Genomic DNA, 15,129 nt, shown 5'->3' on the forward strand with positions numbered 1-15,129 from the left:
CAGAATGACTGTCTTTGAGAGAAAGGGATTGAGAATGGAAATTAAAGGGGATAAACAAGAAAAACAAGAGTGCTTGTTGTAACCCAGTGATCATTGCTTGTTGATCAATTGATCAATGCTTGTTGTAAACCAGTGATCATTAAGCACCATGGACAGAGACACATGATTACACCTAAGGTTAGAAAACCACACAAGTCCCGTTGCTTCCTCTTAATATTTTGAAATCAATCCTTACTCATATTATTCCTGCTTCCTGATGACAGACACAGTAAAAGATAATGGAATTACTTCAACAGCTGGATTCTTTTGTTAAATTCAATGAATATAGTCTTCTTTGATTACAGGAAACTGCAAGTTGCTTTGGAAAAAATGAATGTGAATTAGATAAAGCCTATATCTTCAAAGTGCTTGGTACAATATGTTACATTTATAACTTATAAAAGTCACATTATAAGATACTAAAATTTTTTATAGCTTACTCTTTTACTTGCCTACTTTATTCATTATAGATAAAATTTAAAAGGATTCCATATGATTTTTATGAATATCTTGGGAAGTGGATATTATTAGATTATCTAGAGACACTTTCATTTATCATGATAGGATTTAAATTGTTAAAGATTGTGTCCTTTGCAGGGACATGGATGGCGCTGGAGTCCATTATCTTTAGCATACTAACTCAGGAATAGAAAACCAAAAACCACATGTTCTCACTTATAAGTGGGAGCTAAATGATGAGAACACATGGACACATAGAGGGAAGCAACACAAACTAGGGCCTATTGGAGGTTGGGAGGAGGGAGAGGATCAGGAAAAATAACTAATGGGTACTAAGCCTAATACCTGAGTGATTAATCTGCACAATAAACCCACATGACACACCTTTACCTATGTAACAAACCTGCACATGTACCCCTGACCTTAAAATAAAAGTGAAAAAGAAAAATAATCCAGAAAAATATAAAGTGGTGGAGATTGATTTTTCTTAGAGATTCTAGAGTCATTCCTTTCTCCTGTGACTCATTATCACATTTCTTCTTTGTTGCTTTGCATATATTTCTAGGAGACAATTTCTTGGCTCATTGACTTTAGAGTTGCAGTCCCAGGTCATTATAGCTTTATTAGGTCACTATCCTCCAGTGCAGTTAATTAGCTATTTTTCCATTTATATAAAGATTTTAAATACCTCTGTGTGCTTGAGATGATAGTCTGTAAATAGCTACAAGGTAAGGATGGCATGAAGTTCACAACGGGAGCACGATAAACTAGATAAACTTCAGCTGCAAGAAAGACTCAGGTAACAGTTTGTTAGCCTGGGGCAGAAAGAAACAGGTGGTTGTGGTGGGGAAATGGTGATCACAGCAAAGGCATAAATATGAATTACCTGGAAAGGGAGAACAAGAATTAACCTTAGTTTTTAACTAAAACTTAGAAATGACTTGGAGATCCAAAGGTGCAAAGGAGTACACTACAGAGTCTGGAGTCTGCACTGTGGCTTGGTTCAGGGCAGGACTAGGATGCATGTAAAGTTGTTTGTGGTATCCAGAGACTTTTGGGGAAATCTGTTAGCCCTGAAAATGAAGACAAACATGCTTGTTGTCTTCCTAACAAGCTTGTTGTTTACTTCTATTTCTAGAGAAGACCCAAGATATAAAAAGGAGAAAGTTCATCAGATACTAGTCATAAGTGAAGCTTTAAAAGATGAAATTCCAGTTTCATGGACTCAAGATGGAGAAGGAATAGTTGAAAACATTTGGAAGAAAAACATCTGGGTTTTTAACTCACCCTGAACTAAAAAAATGTAGCGTCTGTTAAAATTAGTTGATTGAAGAATGGAGAAAAAAAAGTAGGAAACTAAATGTGTAATGTTTAACAACCTGCAATGAATCCTCCTATACTTGTTCATGTTTTCAAAACATTTATGATAAATTTTTAGGTCTATATAATGAGAAGTTTAGGTAGTGAAATGGAGTGATTAGACAAAAGTGACAAGATAAAGAGGTGGAAGATGGATCCTTTGAGGAAGGCTGAAGCAAATGTAGGTGAATAAAACTAGAGGGTACAGATGAGTGATCTTTATTTGCTTTTACCAACATCAAGGATATTAAGCACTTATCTGACAGAGTACCTGACAACTTCTTTATATCCACAGGGGATGAATTAAGTGGATATCAGCTTAGTTGAAAGGATGGAGATTTCCTTTTTGTAAGAGAACATTTGGACTTTTATGTTAATGAGAAGCAGGACATAGCCGGGCATGGTGGCTCATCACCTGTAATCCCAGCACTTTGGGAGGCCGAGGTGGACAGATCAGTTGAGTGCAGGAGTTCGAGACCAGCCTGGCCAACATGGTGAAACCTCATCTCTATTAAAAACACAAAAATTAGCCAGATGTGGTGGTGCATGAATGTAAACCCAGCTACTCGGGAGGCTGAGGCTAGAGAATCGCTTAAACCTAGGAGGCGGAGGTTGCAGTGAACCAAGATTGTGCCACTGCAATCCAGCCTGGGTGACAGAGTGAGAATCTGTTTCAAAAAAAAAAAAAAAAGACATGATACCTGTTCATAATAGCTAAGAAATATATTTTTGAACCTTGAAAACTGAGGGAAAAACTGACATTTCCTGAATGGGTAAATAAAGGAACTGGTTCAGAACGTAGTCTCAGATCTTTTCCAGCTCATTGAGTTTATTAATTGAGAATAATGAACATCTTTTTAAGAAAATTTTAAAATGTAGTGATCATAAATCTATTCTAAGAAGTTGCCCAATTCCGATCCCATGCAATTCCAGTTAGGTGAATTTAAATTTAAATGATTCCATCAAATGCTAGACTATCTGTATTTGTCACACTATCACAATTGTTTATTGTAAATAGATGATAACTATAATTCATGTCATTGTAATTATTGAGAGAAATAGCCAGGCCAGAACTAGGGAACTCAAAGCAGGATATCTCCTAATGGCAATGGCCTTAGGAGAGAACACATTCTTTCCATGGAGGGTTTGGGATGCATCAAAATAATCAAACACTTATAACCCAATGTGTCATCCTGGAAGCCATTCAGCGACCCAAAGATGAATACTTAATACTTAAGAAATGTGAAGACAAGAGGACAAAAGCTGAGTAAATTTTTAGATCTGCTGCCATTTGCTCTTTGTATTATTTTCTCATCTTTGCTTTATGAGGGATTGTGAAGTAGGTAAATTTTGTGTTTAGCTCAATTTATTCTTCTACTCAGTTCTGGCTTCATTCCTGCGACTCTTATTCTCCTACCCAGCCCTTCAGCTATTAGTCTGTCTCCTGAAGCAACCAGCCCTTGATAATCCTTCTTGGGTAATGACTCAGCTTAAAAATGGATCACTTATTTCTTCATCATTAAGAGTCTCATGTCTTGCATGCATGCGATCTCCACTAAGGAAAGCCAGCTGTTATTTTTTTTTGTTTGTCTGCAATGCTCAATGGAGTATCCTTCCTGTAGCAACGTAAGCAAAACAAGGGACTTCAGTATGTTAACCTAAAGGAAAACAACTCTAATGCTGCAGTTTGTTAACCTAAAAGAAAGCAGCTCTAATGTTAAAGGAAATATTTTGGGGCACTGGAGCTTTTAATATTGCACATCTACACAAACTCCTACTTTGCTATTTCTTCCCCTTTATCACAATTTTCCACTTAATGAACCATCTTAGTCTCCTGTTGAATTCAATAATTCAATTTCCCCTTTTCTTTTTTTCTCATCTCTTTCCTTTCTGATTTAAAAAATGTATTTAACTTAAAAAAATCCACCTTGCCCTCTGTGTAGGCTCTGTCTTTGAGTAAACTTTACACAGAATCTCATATTTTTTGAATGACCTAATAACCCTCTTTTAGTTTTGTCTTTTCCTTGTAAATTCATTAAAAGTGAAGTTTACCACTATTTCTTTTGTTATTCTGAGTTGTCAGTTTTTGCTGTTCAAATTTCAGTTTGGAGGAAGCACCACATATATTTCTACTTCACAGCATATTTTTATTATTCCTACTTCATGGAAGCCTTAATAGCATCTTTGCTAGAAGGCTATTTTTTCTCTTAGTGATCAGAAGGATTTATTTTTGTCTTTGTTGCCCATTTCTAGACAAGTGTTTGTCAGTTTATAGTTCAGGTCATGAGGATTTAGATGTAAATCACAGAATGGTTTGCACAACTCTTACTTAAAATTGCTCTGATAACCTTAGATTCTCATTTTATCTATGTTCAATTTCTTATTAAACATAATGTATATATTTTCACCTTTATATCATCTCTAAGGTTTAGTGCATTGTTAGGCACTTGATAGATACAGCATAAATACTTGTCGAATGAATGAGTGAATAAGCCAAGAAATCTCCCCAGCATTGTTTTTGAGTTGCTTTACAGTCAATACAAAGAATCATGGTATGTGAAACATGACCCCACCAGTTATATATATATATATATATATATATATATATATATATATATATATATATATGGAGATAAAACCAGTCGTATTTATTGGATAAAACCCACTGGAAAATAGTGTAATAGAAGTTACAGTGGTAAGAATTCAGATAAAGGAAGAAGTCAGAAAACAGATCTCCTGAAAGTAGAAATTAGAAATAGAGTGAGACTCCCCAGGTAGTTGATAAATTATAGACTTTCTTCAAATGTTCTTACCCTTTCTGTAGAATGAAAATCTGTATGTGACACCAAAATTGCATTTGCTGTGGTGAATATGGATTCCACAAAAGCAAGAATTCTTGTCAATGCTATATGCCCAACCTCTGGAATTGTATCTGGAATCCTGGGCACTGAAGATATTTTTTGAATTAATGAACAAAAATCATTCGGGGAACCACTCAGGAGATAATTATATACCTAGAATAACTACTTATTAAAGAACATGTTGGTTGACTAATGATCATTGTTTCCTTATTGATAGTCATTAGTGGCCATGCTTGGTCCTACATGTAACTGGAGTCAGAAGTCACTAATGTGTAGTTACAGAGCAAAAGTCAGGATGCACCATCTGTCCCCATTCCCTCAATATCTCTTCCACCTTCCTGACAGGCTACTTGAAATCCCTCTGTCAGATTCATTACTTTAAGATTTTCCTTTTCCCCCTAAAACACCTGTTCACAGTAAGAAAGCTGTGCTGTATAGAATAATGGCCTTCAAAAATGTTCATGTCTTAATTCCTGGATCTGGCAAAAAGGTACAGATATGAATAATTTAAGAATCTTGATTTACTTGGATTATCTGGAACTTCCCAATGAATTACAAGGGTCCTTATAAGAGGAAGAGTCAGAGGAGATGCGATGACAGAAGTTGAGGTTGGAGTGATGCACTTTTAAGAGGCAGAACGTCATGAGCCAAGCAAGGGATGGAGGCATCCTCTAGAAGCTGGAAAAGGCAAGAAACGGATTCTTTTCTAGAAGCTCCAGGAGGAATGCAGCTCTGTTGACACCTTGATTTTAGCTCTGAAAACCCATTTTATTGATTTTAGCTCTGAAAACTCATCTTAGGCTTCTTTACTTTAGAACAGTAAGAATATAACGTGTGTGTGTGTGTGTGTGTGGTAAGCCACTAGATTTGTAGTAGCTTGTTACAACAGCAATAGTAAACTAATGTAACAAGTATTTACTGTAAAGAACTTTGAATGGGAGTAAAAAGTTCTTGGTCCCAGTATAAATTTTCCCACCAATTACCTTTGTGAGGCTGAGTAGATTGCTTCCTATATTTCTTTCTTTATGAATTATTTATAAAACATAAATGTTGGACTAAATCAGGAACACTTCATTGAACAATGAAACTCTAATGGTTTATTTCTGGCAGTTGTTCTTCATCCTCAAAGAATCGTAATATTGTCACACCTCCCCATGCTGGGACCTGGCCACCATTCTTTAGTTTATTTTCTGGACTTAATCTCCGTTACTCAATCATCATCTTCTTCCAGAGTGCAGATACAGACACTGTCTGGCTCTTTTCAGTCAATATTTTATTTCTGTCACTTTTATTCACTCCAAATGTATTTTGATAAAAAAGAGAGACTGCCTTTATGTGACATGGTTTTTATCTTATGGTATCCTCTAGAGGTGTATTATCTACATTAGAGGAGATTATTTGTTTCAGCTCATTACATATTTTATATAAAAATTGAGGTTAAAAATCATTTATAAAATGAAGTGGTTTCTTCCATTTTGAACCATATTAGAAGCCTTTTATTGACTATTTAAAATGAATAATAAGACCCCATATTTATTTTTATGACATCTTATGCAAATGTTTCTTTGAGTGGTTAAATAAGTACAGGATTGAAATAGGGATACTGTGATAATTCCTGACTGGCATGCTGTTCATATACTATTAACATAAACCTTACTGAATTATGAGGTACTCTCTTGACTCCAGTGTCATTCTTCAGTCTCATTAATTTACGCCTTCATTCAACAAGTGTGAAACACTTATTATGTGACTGATTGTGTTGGTCACAAGTGGTGATTGTGATGATGGTGGGAGCTACCGTTGTGGATCAGTCACGGCTTCTATACCCAAGAGGCTACATTTTAATTGGAGAAATGGACATTTATATAACTGTGAGAAGCAGAGTAAAATAAATGCTAATGGTGCGATGAGAATACAGAGTCTGGGGCACATTGGGAAGATTTCACACATAAGTGAGAATTTGGCTGGGATTTTGAGAATTAGATTTTGTGAACTGGAGAATAGAATAAAAGAAATTTTGAAATTTAAAAAAGGAAGGGAAACTTCTAAAGTCTAATCAAGCAATATAAATAATAGAACAGAGACTTTGAAAGCTGTATGCTGTGCATTAGTAATTGTTAGGTGGCTCATGTGACTGGCTGAAATCATATCCATTGATAAGAAAGCATAGTGAAAAGTATTTAAAGATGACCTGATATCTCACCCAAATAGAACATCCTGGGAAGGATCAAATAGGAAATATTCATGTAACACAAAAGCAGAGGAGAGCTAGGTCTAAGGATGGAATTAATTTAGTAGTAGTAGTTTTGAAAACCATAATGCCAAATAGCAGCCAGCTGACCCCTCTAAGTGGAAGTCCAAGATGCATGTGATGAGGGTTATTTGGCTGTGTAAGATGTTAATATGATACTTATTTTCATGGCTGGAGGCTTTCTTTCTTGAACATGAATACTTGCCTAGGTAATTCTTTCTCATTTTCTTTCTTCCTTCAGGTAAGTAACATGAAAACTGATCTTGGAGTCTGAGGCAATGAATGGAATGAATCACTCTGTGGTATCAGAATTTGTATTCATGGGACTCACCAACTCACGGGAGATTCAGCTTCTGCTTTTTGTTTTCTCTTTGTTGTTCTACTTTGCGAGCATGATGGGAAACCTTGTCATTGTATTCACTGTAACCATGGATGCTCATCTGCACTCCCCCATGTATTTCCTCCTGGGTAACCTCTCAATCATTGATATGGCATTTTGCTCAATTACAGCCCCTAAGATGATTTGTGATATTTTCAAGAAGCACAAGGCCATCTCCTTTTGGGGATGTATTACTCAGATCTTCTTTAGCCATGCTCTTGGGGGCACTGAGATGGTGCTGCTCATAGCCATGGCCTTTGACAGATACATGGCCATATGTAAACCTCTCCACTACCTGACCATCATGAGCCCAAGAATGTGTCTATACTTTTTAGCCACTTCCTCTATCATTGGCCTTATCCACTCATTGGTCCAATTAGTTTTTGTGGTAGATTTACCTTTTTGTGGTCCTAATATCTTTGACAGTTTTTACTGTGATCTCCCTCGGCTCCTCAGACTTGCCTGTACCAACACCCAAGAACTGGAGTTCATGGTCACTGTCAATAGTGGACTCATTTCTGTGGGCTCCTTTGTCTTGCTGGTAATTTCCTACATCTTCATTCTGTTCACTGTTTGGAAACATTCTTCTGGTGGTCTAGCCAAGGCCCTCTCTACCCTGTCAGCTCATGTCACTGTGGTCATCTTGTTCTTTGGGCCACTGATGTTTTTCTACACATGGCCTTCTCCCACATCACACCTGGATAAATATCTTGCTATTTTTGATGCATTTATTACTCCTTTTCTGAATCCAGTTATCTACACATTCAGGAACAAAGACATGAAAGTGGCAATGAGGAGACTATGCAGTCGTCTTGTGCATTTTACAAAGATTTTGTAAATGGCTTGGCTGTCAAGATGTGTAACTATGGATTACTCCTCATGCTGATTGCATAAAAGAAACTGCAATTTCAGAGAAATACTGAAGACTCAGGCCATATTATATGCCTGAAAATTTATGAAATCATGGTAACAATTTCACCATTAAATTAGAAGTGATGTTATCCTTTGGCACAGTGTGCATCAAAGTGCTAAATATTAAATCTTAATGTCTTTTGTAACCTACCACTTTGAAAGACCTTGTTCTAGGTGAGTGCCATGTAATTGAACAAATAACAATACTATGTCTTTTATTTTTTCTACTGGACAGATTATTCTATTGATAGACAAACTACACATTCAATCTGTTTACCACCTAACTCCTATTTATTTATTTATTTAGTTAGTTAGTTATTTGAGTTGGAGTCTCGCTCTGTCACCCAGGCTAGAGTGCAATGGCATGATTTCAGCTCACTGCAACCTCTGCCTCTCCGGTTCAAGGGTTCGAGCAATTCTCCTGCCTCAGCCTCCTGAGGGCTGGGATTACAGGCACCCATCACAACCCCTGGCTAATTTTTGTATTTTTAGTAGAGATGGAGTTTCACCATGTTGGCCAGGCTGGTCTGGAACCCCTGACCTCTAGTGATCCACCTGCCTCGGCCTCCCAAAGTGCTGGGATTACAGGCATGAGCCACCGCGCCTGGCCTGTTTAGTATCTAACTCTCTTGATTTTAATTCTTTTTGTTCCTAAAGTGTTTGCTTTCTATTGCTCCAGTCTCTACATATTTATGCCACCTTATCAGGCTTCTTTGGCCATCTACAAAATTGTTAGTCCTATATTTAGAATATTCAAATTTAAAGTTAGAGTGGATTACCAACACCATCTGTTCCAATCCCCTCAAATTACACGTACTAAAATCCAAGAATTGAGCAGTGACTAGTTTGCCCAAAGGCACATAGCTGGAAACCATCAAAGAGAGCCAGGCACCAGAAACCATGACTCTGATTGCTAGGTCAGTGCCCTTTCACTTTCAGATCAATTTTGTTTTTGATTTGATGTTCATATTCCACTCTTCCATCTTTATCATTTCTGAATCCTTCCCTACTTCTACCACCACCACATATTTCTTGTTCAAGTCCTACCAAAGCTGAATTTTAAATCATTCCTTTAATTATGAAAACAATTCTTGAACTTTATTATTAAACAGTGTTCTTTTGTCTATGGTAGTATTCACAGAGACCCTTGATTCAATTCTATTTTATAGGTTTGAAGTTCATTCCATTACTTACAGCGGATGATGTTTCTTCTCTTGGGAAACAAAAATGTGATTGGTGAATTACATAAGTTACACTAAGATATTTTTGCCTCTTTCTCAGAAGGATAAATTTCAAATATTTAGCAAAAAATTGAAAGATTTATAAAAGATGTGTGAAAATTCTGTTTCCCAAAATTCTGTGGCTTTTAATCTAACATGGTTACTAAAATATAGAAACAAACCTATTAATTGAGGTTTCCATCGTGAGGTAATGAAGCTCTGATCATCTCTCATCGTTTGTGTCCTAGGGGAGATAATAATTGATGTTACCTATCCAGTGCTTCTAATTGTCTAGGTACTGTTCTAGGTGCTTTATTTGAATCTTATGATGCAGATTCATTATCTCACTATCCCCATTTTAGAGAGGAGGTGTCTGGGGCACAGAGTTGCTAAATATCATCAAGGTTATGAAGTAGTAAGTGTGGACGCAAAGTCTGCTAGTTTGAATTCAGAGTTGGTTCTCAAAACCAGTGCACTACAGTGTATCCCTGGCAATAAAACGTATCAGAATAGCTCCTTTACTTAAAAGCAGTCCCTATTTGTGGGCCCTCTACTGGGTGACGTCATTACCACCAAACCCAGCATTTATGGGGTCAATTAATTTACAAAAATTTTTTGTATATGTATATGTATACCCATTCAGCCGTTTTGTTGTAGGCTGTCACTACAATCAGGGAAGTTGAAATGCCAGAATTTCTCTGATATAGAGGAAAATGTCTAAAGTCTCCAGAAGATATTAAATAATTCCTAACTCTACCTTTCTTGGAGGGGGTGGGAGGACATAGCATCACCATGGCTGATTTAATAAATGGTAGAAGGAAGGACTGTGCAACAACTCTAAGTACACATACACATAGTAATGATCTACCAGTACTTTGCTCAAACTTACCTATGACCATTTATTTGTACAATTAAACACCAGGAAAAATAAGGAATATCACAATATTTAAAGGACTGTTGGACTCAGAGTTGACATTTACTCCCAGATTCCTGAAGGGTCATCACTGCTGTTTTGAGTGGACGCATTTGGTAGTATGTAGAGTCCTAGTTCAGATCAGGTGCATGTTGGGTTCACCAAATGACAACCTCCCAGTGATCCTTACATCATTTCCTCAATGTATAATTGGAAAAGATATACTTGGTAGTTTGTACAACTCCACACTTGTTCCTTGTCCTGTGGGTTACAGTTATTATGGTAGGGAAGTCACCAAAACTGTCCTATCCCCCAGTATAAAATAGTATTTTTCTTTTTCTTCTTTTTTTGAGACAGGGTCTCGCTCTGTTGCCTAGGCTGGAGTGCAGGGGCACGACCTGCAGCCTCCACCTCCTGGGCTCAAGCGATTCTCCTGGCTCAGCCTCCCAAGTAGCTGGAATTACAGGCGCATGCCGCCACACCCAACTAATTTTTGTATTCTTATTAGAGACAGATTTTCACCATGCTGATGAGGCTGGTCTTGAACCCCTGACCTCAAGTCATCCACATGCCTTGGCCTCCCAACGTGCTGGGATTACAGGTGTGAGCTGCCATGCCCAGCCTAAAATAGTATTTCAAAAATTATACTTCATTATGAAGGGGTAAAAATATCCCAGAGATACAGAAATAGTTCCCATTCTATCTCCATTTAATTCACCAGTGTGTCACCTATGAAAGCTAGTCACTTCCTGGAGAATGCCAATGGACTATTGTAAACTTATCCCAGTAGTAATCTAAATTGCAGCTGCTGTGCCAAAGGTGGTACCTTTGCTAGAGCAGATTAACATAGACCTGGGTATATAATATGTGATCATTGATCTGGTAAATTTTCTCTTCCATCTCTTTCACAAAGTAGAATTAGAAACAGCATTCACTTGGAATGGACAACATATACGTTTGCTGTCTTACTGTACCATAAAATAGCCTGAAGAGACTTGAACCGTTTGGATATTTTATAGATTGTCATAATGGTCGATTATATTAATAACACTATGCTGTCAAACCAGATGAAGAAGTGGCAAGTATTAGATACTTTAGTAGCACACATATGCTCTCAAGAGAAGGAATAAACTCTATAGAGAACTGTGAAATTGTCACATCATTAAAATTTTGAGTTTGATGGCCCAGTCCATGCTAGGAGGTCCTTTTCAAAGCAAAGGAAAATGTTTTTTCCTTCTTTAAAATTTTTTTTATTTCAAGTAAGTTTTGGGGTACAAGGGGTTTTTTTTGTTATATGGATGAATTATATAGTGGTGAATTCTGATATCTTTGTGCACCCATCACCTGAGTAGTGTGCATTGTACCTAACGTGTAGTTTTTTACCCCTAGCCTCCCTCCCACACTCCCACTTCTGATTTTCTAAAGTCTATTATATCACCCTGTCTGACTTTGTTTACTCATAGCTTAGCTACCACTTATAAGTGAGAACATAAAGATTTGGTTTTCCACTCCTGTGTTACTTCACTTAGAATAATGGCCTCTAGCTTCATCCAGGTTGCCGCAAAAGACATTACTTCATTCCTTTTAATGGCGGAGTAGTTTTCCATGGTATATATATTTTTTATCCACTCATGAGTCGATGGGGGCTTAGGTTGGTTTTCCACATCTTTGCAATTACGAATTCTGCTGCTATCAATATACATGTGCAAGTATCTTTTTCATATAATGACTTATTTTCCTTTGGGTAGATACCCAGTAATGCGATTGCTGGATCAAATGTTAGATCTACTTTCAGCATTTTAAGGAATTTCCTTACTGTTTTCCACAGAGGTTGTACTGATTTACATTCTCACCAGCAGTGTGTAAGTCTTCCCTTTCCCCCACAACCGTGCCAACATCTATTGTTTTTTGACTTTTTAATAATGGCCATTCTTGCAAGAGTAAGGTGGTGTCTCGTGGTTTTGATTTTCATTTCCCTGATGATTAGTAATGTTGAGCATTTTCCATGTATTTGTTGGCGATTTGTATATCTTTTTTTTGAGAAATATCTATTCATGTGCTTTGCCCATTTTTTGATGGGATTATTTTAGTTTCTGCTGATTTGAGTTTCTTGTAGATTGTGGATACTAGTCTTTTGTCAGATGCATAGGTTGCAAATATTTTCTCCCATTCTGTAGGTTGTCTGTTCACTCTGATTATTATTTCTTTTGCTGTGTAGAAGCTTTTTAGTTTAACTAGGTCCTATTTATTTTTGTTCTTGTCGCATTAGATTTTGAAGTCTGAGTCATGAATTCTTTGTCTAGGCTGATGTCTAGAAAAGTTTTTCTGATGTTGTCTTCTAGAATTTTTATAGTTTCAGGTCTTATATTTTAGTCTTTGATTCACCTTGAGTTGATTTTTTATAAGGCGAGAGACACAGATCCAGTTTCATTCATCTACATGTGGCTTGCCAGTTTTCTCAGAACCATTTATTGAATAGGGTGTCCATTCCCTAATTTATGTTTTTGTATGCTTTGTCAAAGATCAGTTGGCTGTACATATTTGACTTTATTTCTGGGTTCTTTATTCAGTTCCATTGGTCGACATGCCTACTTGTATATAAGCACCATACTGTTTTGGTAACTATCGCCTTGTAGTATAATTTGAAGTCTGGTAATGTGATGCCTCCAGGTTTGTTCTTTTAATCAAAGGAAAATTATTGCATCTTGCACCTTCTGTCACTAATAAGAAAGAACTATACCTGGTAGATTTCTTCCATTTCTGGAGGAAGCATAGGCTATAATCAGGAACACTACCACAACTCATATGCTGAAAGCCATGAAAGTCTGTCAGCTTTGAGCAGGGCACAAATATGAAAAAGGTTTTGCTGTAAAAGATCTAGACTTTGTGCAGATAGCCTTACTTCTTTGGCCATACTACCTGGCATACCCAGGGATTAGAAAAATTGGTGGTGAAAAGAGAAAAAATGAGTTTCATAGCAAGCACCAGTTGGATAATTACAACACAAAGCTTCAGGGGCTTAAGCAATCTTTTTCTAAAGATTACGGAGTAATTAACACATGACATGTAATTCCACAAGATGTCATATTACACCACATTAAAGATATGGAGGTATGAGAGTTAGCACGATCTACTGGCCTCCTCACATACTGCACCACCCAGAATCTGCTCATCTAATGAAGCAATGAAATGGCTGTTATCAAAATAGTCCTCATGGTGAGCTACAGGAAAGAGGATTTCAACAGCCATGTTTTATGTGAATCACCTTTTTCTTCCCCTCCATTCCCACTAACTAATTCATGTGAAATACACTGGCGGAGGCTACCATTTTGGGTTTAGATTACTCTGCAAAGATATAACAACTTATTTCTTCTATTTTGCCAACTTTCTTCTGCCCTGATGTTATTTGTCCTGCCCTGTTTGTCCCCTGCATAAAAAATGACTGGGTTCAGACAACAATAGCCCAGTTTCCATTTGTCTCTCCAGTGTCCCTCTTGACCCTTCTCCACCCAGTTTTGTGCCTTTATTAAGCTCTTCTTCAGTTACCTAACTTGAGTGTGGCATCTCTTGTCCTGGCAGGATCCTGACTGACACAAGTGTACAAAATTGAAAGTAAAAATACCTTGTTTTCTTGCACAACAATCTCACTGTCAAAAGTGCTTATTGCAAAAAGTTTATTGTCTACTTCTTCCAATTTGTATGCACAGCGGCATAGTGTGTGCTGTATTGGCATCCACTGTTTCACTCAATGGTGTGTCATGGTTGTCTTTAACTGTATAGATATCAAACTTGCTTTACAGTGGCTTTAGAGAATTTGATTGTATGGGTGTAGAATACTCTTTTAAATTTATCATCAACTGCTGGATGTTTTAGTTGTTTCATTTACTATTAAGCTCTAAACACTGGAATGAATTTCTGTACAGCTAAATCTTGGTACATATCCATAACTACACAGCATATGACTATGTAAAAATGAAGTGCTGTGTACATTCTTCTACCATTTAAACTGTAATAAAAATTTGGCACAGTGGCTTTTCTGGAGATGATAAAATGATTAGTTAATTTTTTGAGTTAATATTTACTTATTTTCAGGGATTAATTATAATGAGTAGTTATCACTATTGCCAACAAAACAGCACAAATATATTAAACAAAAATATTCCACTTTTGTTTCCCTCTTTTTCTCTAGTGTCTTATTATGAACTTTTGTGTCTTTTGGTTGCACTGATCCAAGCAAATAGCTCTCTAGTGGCAAAGCCCATGACCCATAAGCTCCTTTAAACTATCATGTTTTTGCAGTATCACTTGGTCACTGTCCTCTTGAGGTATATGTAATTAGCCCTCTGTTTCCTGTGGTAGGGTATTATCTGGCACTTCACGTTAGAGAACACAGGAAACTCCCAGAGTACCTGAACATGTTGTTCTCTCTATACAGGTAAAGTGGAAGGATGCAAATAAATTTAACAACGGGATATTGGCTTTAGTTTTAGATAAGGTTCTGTTGTGGGAATTGCTATGCACACAAGTCATATTCTAAAGCAAAGTAGATAGGGTCCAGGATAAGGAATTGACTAAAATGAGAGAATAATTGTGAAAAGTTTATTGACATTTTAGAAGAAGTTAATTGGCATTGGCTTTTGAGCTAGGATTACACTGTGCCTAAGGAAAGGTGGAAGACATTAGAAAAAGTCTGATTTTGCAATATTTTAAATTCAGCACAGGTTGCAATTAATCAC

The 15,129-nt window shown here is 36.8% G+C and overlaps 1 protein-coding gene across 1 annotated transcript; it reads left to right on the plus strand.

Annotated features, from left to right (window-relative positions):
• The first annotated feature begins 1,226 nt into the window (after positions 1-1,226).
• Positions 1,227-9,254, plus strand: OR4F15 (olfactory receptor family 4 subfamily F member 15). The gene is made up of 2 exons (XM_523178.5): positions 1,227-1,297; positions 7,211-9,254. The coding sequence occupies exon 2, from the start codon at positions 7,248-7,250 to the stop codon at positions 8,184-8,186; it is 939 nt and encodes a 312-aa protein (XP_523178.3). The 5' UTR covers positions 1,227-1,297; positions 7,211-7,247; the 3' UTR covers positions 8,187-9,254.
• The last annotated feature ends 5,875 nt before the right edge of the window (positions 9,255-15,129 follow it).

Source organism: Pan troglodytes, chromosome 16 (assembly GCF_028858775.2).
Source record: "Pan troglodytes isolate AG18354 chromosome 16, NHGRI_mPanTro3-v2.0_pri, whole genome shotgun sequence".
NCBI classification, from domain to species: domain Eukaryota; kingdom Metazoa; phylum Chordata; class Mammalia; order Primates; family Hominidae; genus Pan; species Pan troglodytes.